The sequence below is a fragment of the Ailuropoda melanoleuca genome, chromosome 1 (assembly GCF_002007445.2).
Source record: "Ailuropoda melanoleuca isolate Jingjing chromosome 1, ASM200744v2, whole genome shotgun sequence".
NCBI lineage: Eukaryota > Metazoa > Chordata > Mammalia > Carnivora > Ursidae > Ailuropoda > Ailuropoda melanoleuca.
The window spans coordinates 83,628,184-83,643,226 of NC_048218.1; the positions used below are offsets into that span (position 1 = coordinate 83,628,184).

Genomic DNA, 15,043 nt, shown 5'->3' on the forward strand with positions numbered 1-15,043 from the left:
ATCAAATCAGAGCTTCATAATAGGTGTTATTTTATTTTTCCTGTTTTAAGCAGCCTCACTTCCCACAGCCCAAGTATCCTAGCATTCGTAAACATCTTTGGCACCCCATAGGAGCCTTCCAGTTCAATAGGTTGTGGTCTTCAATCATGTCTCCTTGAGATAAATGGAAACAAATACTTACATATCATTTTACAGCTTCCATCTTCAGGAAATTCCAATGAAAGTAGGTAATCAAAAAAAAAAAAAGTCTAAGATTATCAGCTATTTAAATTATGCCTTGTACTACCCAAACTGCCAGATAATTGGGAGCTAAACAAAAAAATAATCAAAGCCATATCAGTGGAGTCAGCACATTGCCTCCAATTTCAGATAAAGTCTAGTGAGGACTAGTGACAACCACGTGCTTGGGAGTGACAGGGCCGGTGTTTGCATCCTGGCATGGACACTGTGGACACCTAGGAACTGTGTTAGTTTTCTATTGTTGCTCTAACAAGTGACTGCAAGTTTAGTGACTTAAAACAACACAAATTTATTATCCTACAATTCTGGAAGTCACTAGTCCTAAAATCAAGGTGTCGGCAAAGCCACATTCCTTCTGGAGGCTCTAAAGGAGAATTTGTCTCTTTGCTTTTTCCAGCTTCTGCAAGTACCTGGAATTCCTTGGCATGTGGCCCCTTCCTCCATCTCCAAAGCCAGCAACATAGCATCTTCAAGCTTGTCACTCTGTCTCTCTCTCTCTCTCTCTCTGTCCGTCTCTCTCTCTCTCTCACTCTCTCACACACACACACACACATACACACATACACATTTTCACATCCACTGTAAGAGGTAGTTGTCTCAATTTAGACACACAGATTCTGGAACCCAAACTTTCATGTATCTAAGAGAATTTTTTAAATTTTGTTTATTTATTTATTTATTTGAGAGAGAAAGCACAAGCAGGGGAAGCAGCAGAGAGAGAGGGAGAGCAGGCTCCCCGCTGAGCAGGGAGCCCGATGCTGGACTCAATCCCAGGATTCTGGGATCATGACCTGAGCCAAAGGCAGACACTTAACCAACTGAGCCACCCAGGCGCCCCCCCCCCCCCCGCTCTTTTTTAAGAGAATTTTTAAAACTGGGTTAAGAAGATCAGCAGAGCAAATATCCCCTTCCATGCCGAGATAGGCCCCTTCAAATTCCATATGGAACAGTGAGACCCTTTACTTCTAAGTCTTACTAAAGTGCGTATGTGTGCAACACACACACACAAACACACACACACACACTTGTTAAAACTGCACTTTGTCTTCCTCCAGAAAGTAAAAGGCTGCACCCATCCTTCTATGTTTTTGAAATTGTAGTCCCTAGGGACTCTTTCAGCTTCAAAGCTTACCATTCAACCTCCAAGCCACCCCCATCATCAACTGGATAACAAATAGGGCTTTTTGTGTGTGCCAAGCATTTGTTTCACATTTGCTGGGCAAAGAACAAAGGAACAGAGAGCTCAGAACCAACACAGGAAGTGCCCAGGCCAGTTTGGAGAGGGGACGAATGTTGCTGAGCCAAGTTTGAATTTGCATTTCACTTTTTTGGTAATTCATTTGTTCTGAATGATGAGAAGCAGATATAGAATTAAATTAATACTCACCAGTTATTATTCCGTAACAAATGTACTTCCTATATCCGAGTAGACAAGTCCTATATAATGTGCTTCTAAAAGAAGTGTAGGAGCAAGTGACTAATTCCTAATTGTTTAAACAATTAGTAAAAAGACATATATGGCATTCCAGAGACTGTTATCCATTTCCTTCCTTCTATTATAAGGAAATCTTGGTGGGCCTAGAATCTCTGCCAACATAATAGTGGCCTGGAAATTTCTGTTAAACATTCAAAGAATATGAAATGTGTTACATCCTAGCCTATTTTGGCTGCTTGCCATGCTTAAATTTTAGACACCAAGCCGGGCAGCTTAGTTCTAAAAGCCACTTCTTTCCCTCTAGTATGAGGTGCTTGCTGGCCACAAAACACTGCTCATTTTCAGAGCATCTTAGCCCTGGAAAGTGGCTCCCATCTTCTCGGGAAGACTCAGATGAGATAAGCTGATGCTTTCAGTCCATTTTCTGATAAATTTACTTCATAGCATCCTCTGTAGACCAATATCTTTGTCTCATTCTCTCTGTTTTATTCCCAGTGGTATTTCTCCTTTCTGTCAATGTACGGATCTGCTTCTTGCCCAAAATAGAAAAAAAAAATCAGGAAGATTGGAGGAGATCAACAAAAAGGAAAGAAAAGCATCACAAATTGACCACCAAAGAATGGAAATAACATTTATTGAGTACCTATTATATGCCTGGCACTTTACACAGTCAATATACAAATTAGATAAGTTCATCTTCATATCCTACCTAAAAGATTTAATCTGCATTTTTCAGAGGAGGAAACTGAAACTCAGCAAAGTCAAGAAACTTACTTGGAGTCACGCAGCTAAGCAGGGGTAGAGCCAGGTCTTTCCTTAACATCCAACCACTGTGATTTATAACTGAAATCAGAAAACATGATTATTGAGAATACAGTTTGACAAACTATCCTAAGGATCCTTTGGGGTGGTTAGCTCATGAGGACAGTGTGGTACTAAAGAAATCCAGCTTGTGAGCTCCACTGAGCCCTGACCCTGCCTTGAGTGCAAGGGCGAAAGCACATGGAAAGAGTGTTGAGATATCAACAAAATCCATTCCCTACCAAGAGGACAAGCCAGAAGTCAGAGAGGAGGAATGGTGCAGTCATAGTTGTAGACGGTGCCAGAAAGGGTTAACACCAGGATTTCTCTCTCACTCTCTTGACTTTCCTAAACTCGATGAAGAGATCCCAGGCCAGGAAGCCACCAGGCCAGTTCAGAAGCCAGTGGCTCAGGTACTTGAGCTGGTGGAGAGGCAGGGCTGGAGGGATGTTCCCTAATTGAAATTTTCCATTTCTCAATATAAGCTAGTCACGCCCTGGTGACTTGCACTGTAAGAGAAAGAAGGATAAAGAGTTACAAAGCTTGCCTTTTTCATTCTCACTTACCTACTTTGCATCCAAGCAAATTATTTCTGCCTTCATTAGAGTATTTAATGCAACATAATCAACCTGTTAGGAAGTTAAAGTGTAGCCATTTTATGGTTTGTTACATTGAAATTTAAAATTGCATATTAAGCAGCAAAGGTATTAACATGTGTGCCTAGTCATCAGCTGCAGATTGTAAGATACTTCTCTAGTGTGAGCCCAAACGCCAAACCGTTTTCTGATTGAACTGCTTAATTAAATAAAAGATTATTGACAGCATTCCTTTATATCCTGTGTACTCTAGTAGTTTGAAATCTAAAACACAAAGACATTAGAAACTTTTCCAAATCTTGCTCATAACTGTTTTGCAAACAAATCTCTAAATATGACAGACTCTTCTCTGGAAAAACTGTGCACAAAATACACCTCTCAATAAATAAGGCAAAGCAATAAAGTAAATAGTACCTGAATTCCTATTCAATTTTATTATTTTAATTTCATTTAAACTTTCATCACTGGTAAGGTGGGTCTGAGTCCTATTTTGTGGGTTTGTACTGTGCCAAAGTAAAGGAGAACATGTAAGAAACATCTCAGTCTAAATACAGACCATCTTTGGGGCACCTGAGTGGCTCGGTTGGTTAAGTGTCGCCTTCAGCTCAGGTCATGATCCCAGGGTCCTGGGATCGAGCCCCGCATTGGATCCCCTCTCTATGGAGAGCCTGCTTCTCCCTCTGCCTTCTGCTCCCCCTGCTTGTGCGCTCTCTCTCTCTCTATCCCAAATAAATAAAATCTTTAATAAATAAATAAATATAGACCATCTTTATAAATCAATGGTGAGCTAACTTAATTTGATAATTCTAACCTACACTACAACCACAAAATCCTTCTGCGCCCAACTGAAACCTATTTTTAAAAAATAATTTCAGAGCAGTGAGTGAGCTTATCTTAACCTTTTCCATCTCTGATAGTATTGACCACAGGCTTAGATCTCCTAGACCTCAGTGAACCCGTCTCTCAAACCCAAACCAAAGCCAAGAAGTTGGAGGCCTCATCGAAAACCTCATCCCTCAAGAAAAAGGCTGATGGACCTGATCTCATCAGTGCAGATGCTGAGCAGAGAGGCCAGCCACTCCGAGGCCCGGAGACATCATCCTTAGATTTAGGTAAGGCAATAGCATGTGTCTGCTGCCGCTGGCCCTTGCCTTAATACAAGGAAGTTCCACAAATGACATGAAAACCATGGGCAAAGGAGTAGAAAAGATTAATTCCATGAAGGAATGTGAGCAGCACACACTTCTTTTGTGCTTGAATTAAATAGCATTTGGGAAGCTCAGTTTTGCATAACTGATGTGGATTCATTCATTCATTTATTCAACCTACATGTGTTGAATTCTTGATAGATGGTAGGTGCCATATGAGGCATTGGAGTTACAAGTAAGAATAAGACATGAATCTTGCTCTCCAGGAGCATTCAGTCTAGAGTGGGAGCTAGCCCATCGAGAGAGAGAAAGAGAGAGAGAGAGCAGCTTTAACGCATAGTCCAGAAACAGCCAGCCGGAACATGTAACATGCATGGGGATGTATCTAATACAATAATAACAGCTACCATTTATTGATGCTTATCACATCCAGGACTATGCTACATGATTTACATGCATTAGCCCATTAATTCATCAAAAACTCAGGTTTTCAAATTTAACTAACTTGCCCAACATCGCAGTTAGTATGAGGAAGACCTGGAATTTGAGCCTAGTTCTGATTAACTTCAAAGCCCATACTTTTATCTACTCTACATCTTCCTAGAAAGGAGAGCTTAACTTCATCTCATGGAACCAGTCAAATTAATGGTCTCCTTTCTCAGGAGAAAGAAAAGTGGCAGATAGTTTAGAAAACCAAAGGTAACATGCCCCCTCTCCCTTGCTGTGTCCCTCTCCGAGGCCTGTATCTTTGGATGAAAGCTTTATACTCTCTTCAATACTTCTTCACTATCAATGTGTTCTAGGTTCTTTTAGTTGTACAGATGAATAAAGGAATTTATACACTTATATAAGGATATGTTATTAAATGCATTACAATATAACACAATAAACTTAAAAATGGAACTTTCATTTCTCTGCTTTTGAGAAAATGTCCTGTGAAGAAGTCATAAAAATACTTAAAGACCTTTGGAGGACACCGGTGGCAAACCTATCTTTTTAGAAATGAAAAAACTGGCCCCCAAAGTTGTTTAAGTGATTTATTTACAGTCACACACCTGTTAATGAGAGTGAACCCAGCCAAGTTCCTTATCTGTAAGAATTAAACCACAGGGAGAAAATGGTTCTAGCATTCTCTTGGCTTTCTCCATTGCCTCCTTTCTTTCTATTCCCATTTTTCATCCCCCCTTTGATGAAAAATTAACCAGTTTTACAAAATGCTGTGAAAAGTGTTCCAGTTCCTTCTCACCTCCTTTTAACAGTGAGGTTCGTCTCTTTAAGTAGAATTTCTTTCTAGAAACAAGCCAGAAGTGCCTCAAAGCCACCTCCTTAGGTGGAGGCAGAGGGAATAGTACGGCATATGTTCATTCCCATGTGATTCCGTGGATTTATACACAGAATGCACATAGTTCTTGAAATTAACTCAGGTAAACAACTTGATTGTTTAACTAAAAGCAAACCAATTTCTCTTGCTAGGCCTCATTTTTGTTTGACTGAACACGTTTTAATTAATTTTCATGCAAATTTAAAAAGTTGGCCTTGAGTTTAGGAGCATCAGTTGAGTGGATTTCACTGGTATAAGACTTCTTAACCTTAATTTCTCTTCTTCTCTCTACACCTCATATCCACTGTCCCTGTCACCCCTTTCCTGTCTCCTTCACAGACATTCAAACACAACTGGACAAATGGGATGATGTTAAGTTTCATGGAGATCGAAATAGCAAGGGGCACCCAATGGCAGAGAGAAAATCATGCTCATCTAGAACTGGATCAAAAGAACTCTTATGGTAAGATATTTTAATATCAGAAATAGCTAATGGTGTGCCAACTGTATGGGTATTTTTCCCGTGTACTGAAATAGCCAATGAGTTAAGTCAATCCAATTACTTGGTGCCATGTATAACTCTCTATGTATCAATGTTCATTATTGTGGCTTCTAAAACTAAGTATTTCATCTGAATTGTCAAAAATTCAGCCAAAAATGATTTTGGTAGATTCATAATTCAGTACTCAGTATTTATTCAGTATTTGTTGATAATCAATAAAAATAGGTTTATACATGTGTGTACATATTGTGTGTGTATTCAATATATTACATGAATGGCAGTTAAAGTAGATGTTTCTGGTTACACAGGTAACCTTTTCTGACTATCTTAATCATCACTGTCAGATAATATACTAATTAAGAATAATCTGTGGATGCCCATGNAACAAAAAAAAACAAAAATGATTTTGGTAGATTCATAATTCAGTACTCAGTATTTATTCAGTATTTGTTGATAATCAATAAAAATAGGTTTATACATGTGTGTACATATGTGTGTGTATTCAATATATTACATGAATGGCAGTTAAAGTAGATGTTTCTGGTTACACAGGTAACCTTTTCTGACTATCTTAATCATCACTGCCAGATAATATACTAATTAAGAATAATCTGTGGATGCCCATGAGAAAAATTGGCTGCCTGAATTTTCCCAAGCTTTTCAAGCTTCCTAAAGGACAGCCTGTCTTCTTCTGCTGTTTCCCCTTGCACATCTCCATTTATGATGACATTTCAAGTTCTATATAAAGATCAAATCACACCAGGGACACTTTGTGAGATGCTCCCCTCCCCAAAACACAATACTTCTAATAAAGCAGAACTGTTGGTAACGAAACTGAGATTGCATTTATTTACTGTTTGTACGTAATTGAACCGAATTCTAAATCAGAGATAATTACACCTAACACATTGCAGCCACTTAAATTTCAAAAGTGGTCATTGTAATAAAATTATATAGAAGTTACCTTTTTCATCAAAATTCTGATGAGAGCTTTGTTATCACGGTTCTCAGCAATCCAAATTAACTAGGTTTCTTGACTGGTTTTCTAGCTGAGTTTGTTTCTTGATGGACAATTGATCTCCTTTATTCATCCCCTATAGGTCCTCAGAGCACAGATCTCAACCAGAACTAAGTGGTGGCAAAAGTGCCCTGAACTCTGAGTCGGCTTCCGAGCTGGAATTAGTGCCTCCAACACAGGTAACAAAAAAAGAGAGAGAGAGAGATTCTTTAATGAACCCACCTATTTTTTCTTTTTTCTTTTTCTTTTTTTAATTTACAGAGTGAGTGAGAGAGATTGAGAGAGAATGGGGGGCGGGGAGCAGGGGGAAAGAGAAAATCCCAAGCAGGCTCCACACCCAGCATGAAGTCCAAATGGGGGCTCAACCTCACGACCCCGAGATCATGACTGAAGCCAAAATCAAGAGCCTGATCCCCAACCAACTGAGCGACCCAGGTGCCCCAAACCCATATAGATAGATAATTTATATCACAAATATTTTATTTAGATTTTCACAAAAATTTTGAAGTATTTTTTTCTATAGGCTGTATTTCATATGCTTTCTCACTCAATAATCTGTCTCAATGCTTGAGATAACTGATGATAACTGAGATAACTGATTGGCTAGGACCTGACATAATGAATTCACTATATATTTAGCACTTTTTCCTTTTTCTACCATTTACTTTTCCATAATTTTGCAATACAAAATCTCTTCTACTCCAGTATTAGCAATATTTATACAACAGAACACCAAGAAAATGACCTTACATAGTGAGTGTTCATTCATGTGTATGCCCTGTGGACCCAAATACTTACATATCAGGATCCTGTCACATTAAAATAAATTTTATGTTAAGGAATAAATAATTATAGTATTAGCAATAATGATAATACTAAGAGCAACCATTTGTGAGTAGCCACTAAGTATTAGGGACTTTACTATGTGCTTTTCGTATGTTATGTCTAATACTCACATAATCCTGTGAATTACTATTATCCTCATTTTTTTGAGATTTTATTTATTTACTTATTTATTTGAGAGAGAGAGAGAGCACAAGCAGGGGAAGGGGCAGGGGGAGGAGGAGAAGCAGACTCCCCACTGAGCAGGGAGCCCCATGTGGGGCTCGACCCAGAATCCTAGGATCGTGACCCAAGCCAAAGGCAGATGCTTAACAGACTGAGCCACCAGGCACCCCTTATTAGCCTCATTTTAAGCATCCTTTAAAAAGTCTTGGTGAAGTCAAAATCTTTTTTCTGCGGTACCTGACTAATCACTGGTGGAAATACGGTATGAACCAGACCTGTCTGTCTACTGCTTGACCCTCAACTCCAGTGTAACTGGCTTGTCTATAACTAGTCATCTCCTTTGGGTAAGATGCCAAGAAGGCCAAAGTTAGTCTCAATTTTTTATTCGCTCAAACACTTTATAAGGGTACAGCCTTGATCTAAAGCCACAAAGATCTCTGAAGAAATGTGTCCACATTAATGCCGTCTACAATCTAGTTGAAAATAAGTGACATGAAGTGAGCAAGAGAAATTTTCTTGAGTTTACCAGATCAGATCTTGAAGCTAAGAGAGGAGATATGTTATCTGAGGTAAAGTAAAGGGTTAATTACGATAATAGCCAATATTACTGAGTGCTATGATAAAGTCTTCTAATACATGCTAGCTCATTTGATCCTGACAAATGGCTGTATGAGGTAAGTTTATCCCCATTTTATAGATGGGAAACTAAGACACACTGACATTAAGAAAATTGTCTCTGCACCCATAACTAGTAAGTGGCACAGAGGAGGACACACACAGATAGGAAATGTTGAGGAAATGGAAGTCCTCTGGAAACATTTCTAGGCCACTAAGAGAACCACTCCCTCTCCCCATTTCTATATTCACTGGAGAGGGGTGGACATTACTGCTCCTGGACTCTGCTGGAAAACAAGTCAGCTCACTTCCAGAACAAATAAGCCTGGGAAGCTTAATGAATTACAAAGGTAGTATGAAAATGTATTTTCATCCTCTGTGTTCATTCTAAATGTATCTTTTTTAAAATTGATAACATTCATTAAAGAAACATTTCTTGTTAAGTGCATTAGAGATTTAGATTCAGCTAAAATAATTGGTACTGTTTCATAACCTGGATCCTTGGAACAATTTAATGTAGCAATGGAACATTTGTTTCTGCAGCGGGGGGAGATATGGCACAGGTGGGCTGTTCTACACAACGCTGGAGGGGCAGAGGATCAGCTGGGGTCCTCGGTTGCCATGGAGACCTACAATGCATTTATCTTATTATTCCAATGACTGCTACTCTCCTGCTGGTTGTCTGATTTCATCCCACCACATTGTCCTTCCACATGCCCACTGGTGTGCCTTTAAGCAAACACAATGTGCTTTGGACAATATGAGTGAGATTCCCAATATTGTCCTCCAAAATACAGTTTAAAGTGCGCTGTGACAGTTCTCTGTCTAGGTAAATTGTAGTGAATCCTTTAGAGGGTTACCAATTATTTGTAAAGAATTTATCCCTTAATTTGGTTTTTTAAAAACACTGCATGTTGGAGCACCTGAGTGACTTCCTTGGCTAAGCCTCTGACTTTTGGTTTTGGCTCAGGGCATGATCTCAGGGTTGTGGGATCAAGCTGCATGTCTGGCTCCACGCTCAGCTCAGAGTCTGCTTGAGATTTTTTTTTTTTTTTTGGTTCCCCTCTGTTCTTCCCTTTGCTCATGCTCTCTCTCTAAAATAAATAAATAAGTAAAAAATTTTTTAAGAACACTACATGTTTATCAAGATTTGCCTAAACTAAGGAAATTCATAATCTCCTAGTTTTTAACTCCAGCCTATGGTTAAATTAGGACAATTTAATGAATTAGGAGTTTAATCATCTAAAATACTAAATCACTCAAATAAAACAGCAAGAGAATGGACTGATTAGTTTTAATAAAAGGCAGAAAGGTATTTTTACTGTAAGAAACATACTGCCCTTAAATATATGATCTCTCTAGGTAGATAAGATGATGAAGGTGGTATAAAAAATCAACTTAAAACTGGCTTCAGGGGCATCTGGGTGGCTCAGTCAGTTAAGCGTCGGCCTTCGGCTCAGGTCATGATCTCAGAGTCCTGGGGTCGAGCCCCACATCAGGATCCTAGCTCAGCAGGGAGTCTACTTCTCCCTCTGCCACTCTTCCCTGCTCCTGCTTGCTTCTCTCTCTCTCTCTCTCAAATAAATAAATAAAATCTTTAAAAAATAAAACTGGCTTGCAAACTATTCAAGTAAACAATTTCAGCTTACCAAAACTTGTTAGTGCTCCACTATCACACAGATGGCTCATGGGAAAATCGAGGAAATGTTTTCTTCTCTCTCAAGCCAACATAAACTGTCTGAGGTTCAACAGGTGAGGAGCTATTTACAAGCCTTCTTGAAAAATCAGATTTCAAAAAAAAAAATCATATTTCAGAATCACAAAGAAAATGGAGTGAATTCCTGTTAGCTCGTTTTCTTTTCAAGATAGAGAAAAGGAAAAAATGTAGTCTAGCCTCTTTCAATAGTGTTTTAAATACACTAATCAGAGTGGCAGGAAATTATAATAACTCATATAATCTCCAAGTATTTAAGAATAAAGTTTCGTGACACTTTTGCAACTGTGTAATTAGTATTCCCTGGAGTTAATTGTTTAAAGGAATCATACAACCTGAAAAATTAGAAAACATTTGAAGAGTTGAAGAAAAACACAATTAATGATATAAAATTAGCTTTTTCTAATAAGTGGGTTGAGATAGTGGTGAGGCAAAAGAAAATGAATCCAACTTTGGCTGGAAAGTGATGGTTCAAGCCTTTCTTTGTCAAGTCTGGGCACTGGAAGAATAGGCCTGCAATAGGCTCTTGCCAACCTAAGTTGGACCTAACGAGAAGGTGCAGGAACCAGGCTCTCCAGTATTTAGTCATAGACATGCAACTCTCTGATTTCGCTGACTTTGGCACAACAAATGCTTCCTTCCATATTCTCATAATTCCATCAAGTTGGCAGTATCCCAAACCAGAACAATTGAGACTTTAAGATGTAAGTGCAGATATGTTTTCTAAATTTTTGAAGGAGCAATAAAAGAAAGGCATGCTAATAGCTGTCTAATTACATACCTCATGCATATAATATGAGATATTTCTAATGTATTTTTTTAAATTCTTACAACAGTCTTGGGAATTATTATCCCCACTTCTTACATGAGAAATTCATCTTAGAATTAGCTAAGGGGCAGAAGGGCCAGCACTCAAATCACACCCATCAGCTTCTAAAGCCCCTGTTCTTAACCACATACCACCTCATATCAGCCTCATCAAAGCTTATTCACCCGGGAGAACTCACAGACCACCTATTTCCCTTCCCACTGCAGCCCTGATTAGTACTTACATTTCTAGGATTAATATGAGCTAAGCCATTTTAAAGAGTATTTATCACTTTCTTCCAGAAACTTCGTAAGATAAATTAGGATTGTTGTCAGATCTGAGGCCATACACAATTTTGTGCCCCCCTCCCAAATTCCTTCTGAACCTCTTACTCTTTGAAATATTGACTGCTTGAATTTCGTTCCATTTCAGTTCAGCAAATGTGATTGAATATCTACTATCCACAAGCCATAAGTGAGGCAGTGAAAAGGTTAGAAAGAGGAATTCAATTATAGGAAGTACCAAGACCTTTATGTCTATTAGAAACAATTAGACAGTACACTTTATAAATACAGTTTTGCTTGTTGGAAGACAGTACAGGAGCCACGTCAACATCCCTTTTCCCCTCCCGACTGTACACAGTGAGCTACCAATGAGGAAAGAAGCAAGCAAGCAAAGATGAAAGGAAGGAAGGAGCAAAGAAAAGGCAGCAGGGCAAGAACCACGGGAAGGCAAGGAGGAAGGAAAGAAATCTGAAAGATCACTTTCAGCATAGTAGGAAATATGCACACAGTAGGTACTCGACAAATACTTGCTGAAGTGGAAAAATAAGAGAATACTAACAAAAAGGAGAAACAGCAACACTTTTCAAGATTAACAATTTGAAAGTAGTGGCTAATTAATGGTCAACTAAAGGGCAAATAAAAAGAAAATTAAAATATAAAAATAAAAATTAAAAAATGACAAGATTTTATTCTTTTATCATTTTTGAAGCTAGTTTCAAAGATGATTCTTAGTTATGCATGATTATAGACTGTCCATCTCTTTTCAAAATCAGCACTGATATGCTTTGATGTTCTACAACATAGAACATAGTAGGATGGAGATGGGAACCATATGCTGCCCGCCTTGCACAAAGCTCTAGAAATTTGCTCTTTGACACATAAGGTACAACTTTTTTTGTGTACCTTCAACAATAAATGTCTGTTGAATGATTAAGGAAAAAAAAAATCATGACCCGCTCAATGAGGCATGAGTTTATCTGTTCTATATAAGAATCCAACCAGTCTCCATTAACCACTAAACAAAAGTGCTCTAAATACAGATAATTTTTAAATGAATTTCTCAAGTCACACCTGCTAAGCTCTAACCAGAAAGATGATGACAAAAGCCAAGTTTTATAGTACTTGCTGTGTACTGAGCATTTTGAGTGTGTATTTACATGAGTTACTGTACTTGATTCTTATACAGACTGTAAGTGAATATACACTTTGCAGATAAGAATACAGGGGATTGTAGGGGCGCCTGGGTGGCGCAGTCGTTGGGCATCTGCCTTCAGCTCAGGGCATGATCCCGGCGTGATGGGATCGAGCCCCACATCAGGCTCCTCTGCTATGAGCCTGCTTCTTCCTCTCCCACTCCCCCTGCTTGTGTTCCCTCTCTCACTGGCTGTCTCTATCTCTGTCAAATAAATAAATAAAATCTTTAAAAAAAAAAAAAAAAAGGATACAGGGGATTGTAGAGATTAAGTAATTTGTCCAAGGTCACCAGTTACTATTAAATCCAGCCAGGATTTGGCCCTAGGCGGTCTGACTCCAAAGATTATGCTTTTAACTACTGTGTTACACAGTGACCCAAAGTCAGCTAGTTGTTATATTTTTCTTTTCTATAGTTAAGCAGCACCTTTTCCCCCATCAATCTCTTTTGAAAAGATACTGTGAGCTTTTTAAACATGTGTTTGGTGGGAGACCTCCAGCAGTAATGTAAAGGTAATTGTATAAGGACTGAAGGACTGACATTGAGGTTAGCCGACGGAGTTATTATGCTAGGACAACCACAGCCACTAATACAGTAATTTTCAAATCAAAACTTTAATCACAATCATAATTTTGAATAAAGAGAATAAAACAATATTCTTAAAGAGTTATTCTTACCTTTCGCCTAGTGCTTATCATTCAGAACAATCAACAGCTGAGAGAACAAAATGCTTTCTTCTTCAGAGAATGTAATACCCTAAAATCCAATTAGCCTAAACCAATTAAAATGGCTGTTTTTAAAGCCAAGGCCCTCGGAGGTTGCTGTAACCGTGAAGCATTTTTCAAAATCATGCCATGAAGCAAAGAAATGCCCACGTCACGGTACCTTTGTGGACTCCCGAGTTCCACTTGCAAACACGTGAGGTCCACCTCTAATCAGAAGCTCTCCGAGTGAGGTCCCTCCCTTGGCATCACCTGGGAACTTGTTCGAAATGCAGATTCTGGGCTCCCACTCCCACACCTGCACCCGCTGAAGCAGAAACCCCAGATGTGGTGTCCAGAAATCTGGGACGAGATTTCCAAATGCTTCTGCTGCCCACTCAAGCTTGAGACCTTCTAATACAGCTACTGTGATACCAAAACAGCCATGACTCAAGTTTATGGCTGTTTAGTTGTCTTGTTTAGCACTCCTCTAGTTAAGTACCTAAGAATATATGCGGTTTACCAGCATTGCTTATATATGTTCTCCCATATTCCAGTCTTTGTTTATAATGAAATCAGAGGTTAAAAATAAATAGATAAGGTCCTGGCCGAAAGGAAGGCTGCTCTTTACCATGTGTACGACTTGTAGTTCATCCTCAATCCTAACCAGTATGTCTGGGTTGTTACTAAATTGCTGAAAAGTTTCAGAATCTTTTCAGTTGCCTATTACTCTTGGCTTGAAAACAGCCTTTGTTTACATTCAGTGTGTTTCCTATATTTTATAACATTTATCTTAGCTTCCTTGGATACAATAAATGGCTTTCAAATGTGAGGTAGACAACACTTGCCTTGGTAATAACTTAAGGCCTTTCTAACAATGTGGGAAATAGCACTTACCTAAATAGTAATTGTACTACTGAAATAAAAGTTCATTTGCACAGTGAGATTCTATTTACACTTGCCGTTTTAAGTGGCAAAGAGAATATGAACTGTAAGTCTTGAATCCTGAGAGAGATTTTTGCCTCTTCTTCCCGATATATGGTGCCCTTTGCATCCTGTGATTCATAACCCACTTGGGTCGTGAAACATTGATGAAGGGAAGCCGGTGACAGTAATGGAGTTCTGTTAGGTCAGGCTTCACAAGAGAGACAGATCGTATTTCACTCGTGAAAAGTGCCTCTAATAAAAGGAGGTGCCTGGGGACAAAAATATTAGTGCTTTCTCTTTATTCCCATGCCATTCATGGGTCATTTATGACATTATTATATAAATGCACAGTTTATTTCTTACCGTGTGTCCACATTTTAAAAATTTATTTGTGTGTTTATTCCATTAATGAGGGAACCAGCAGGAAGACAAAAGAGCTAGTTCCAAAGTAAAGGAACAGAGATTTATGGAGCTGGCTGGAAAAGAAATGCCAAAATAAGTGTGCCAAGTTTGATACAAGATTGGTTAATTTCTATAAGATGATAAGATCATAATGCCTTTGGGGTTAACATCTCTACCAGGCTATGACATCCTAACAACTTAGCAATTCTGAAAGGTTGTAAACCATCTGCACCTTTTCTTTTTTAAAGATTTTATTTATTTATTTGAGAGAGAGAGAGCACAAGCAGGGAGGAAGGGCAGAGGGAGAAGCAGACTCCCCACTGAGCAGGGA

General features: G+C 38.8%; 1 protein-coding gene across 10 annotated transcripts in view; it reads left to right on the forward strand.

Moving 5' to 3' along the window:
- The window catches only part of PEX5L (peroxisomal biogenesis factor 5 like), a 235,470-nt gene that overhangs the window by 147,317 nt on the left and 73,110 nt on the right, over positions 1-15,043 (forward strand). For all 10 annotated transcript variants that reach the window (XM_011218574.3, XM_019794215.2, XM_034662449.1 and 7 more), the window contains 3 exons: positions 3,990-4,184; positions 5,881-6,004; positions 7,144-7,240. In XM_011218574.3, the coding sequence (XP_011216876.1) occupies positions 3,990-4,184; positions 5,881-6,004; positions 7,144-7,240 (416 nt within the window). The remainder of the gene's footprint in view (positions 1-3,989; positions 4,185-5,880; positions 6,005-7,143; positions 7,241-15,043) is intronic.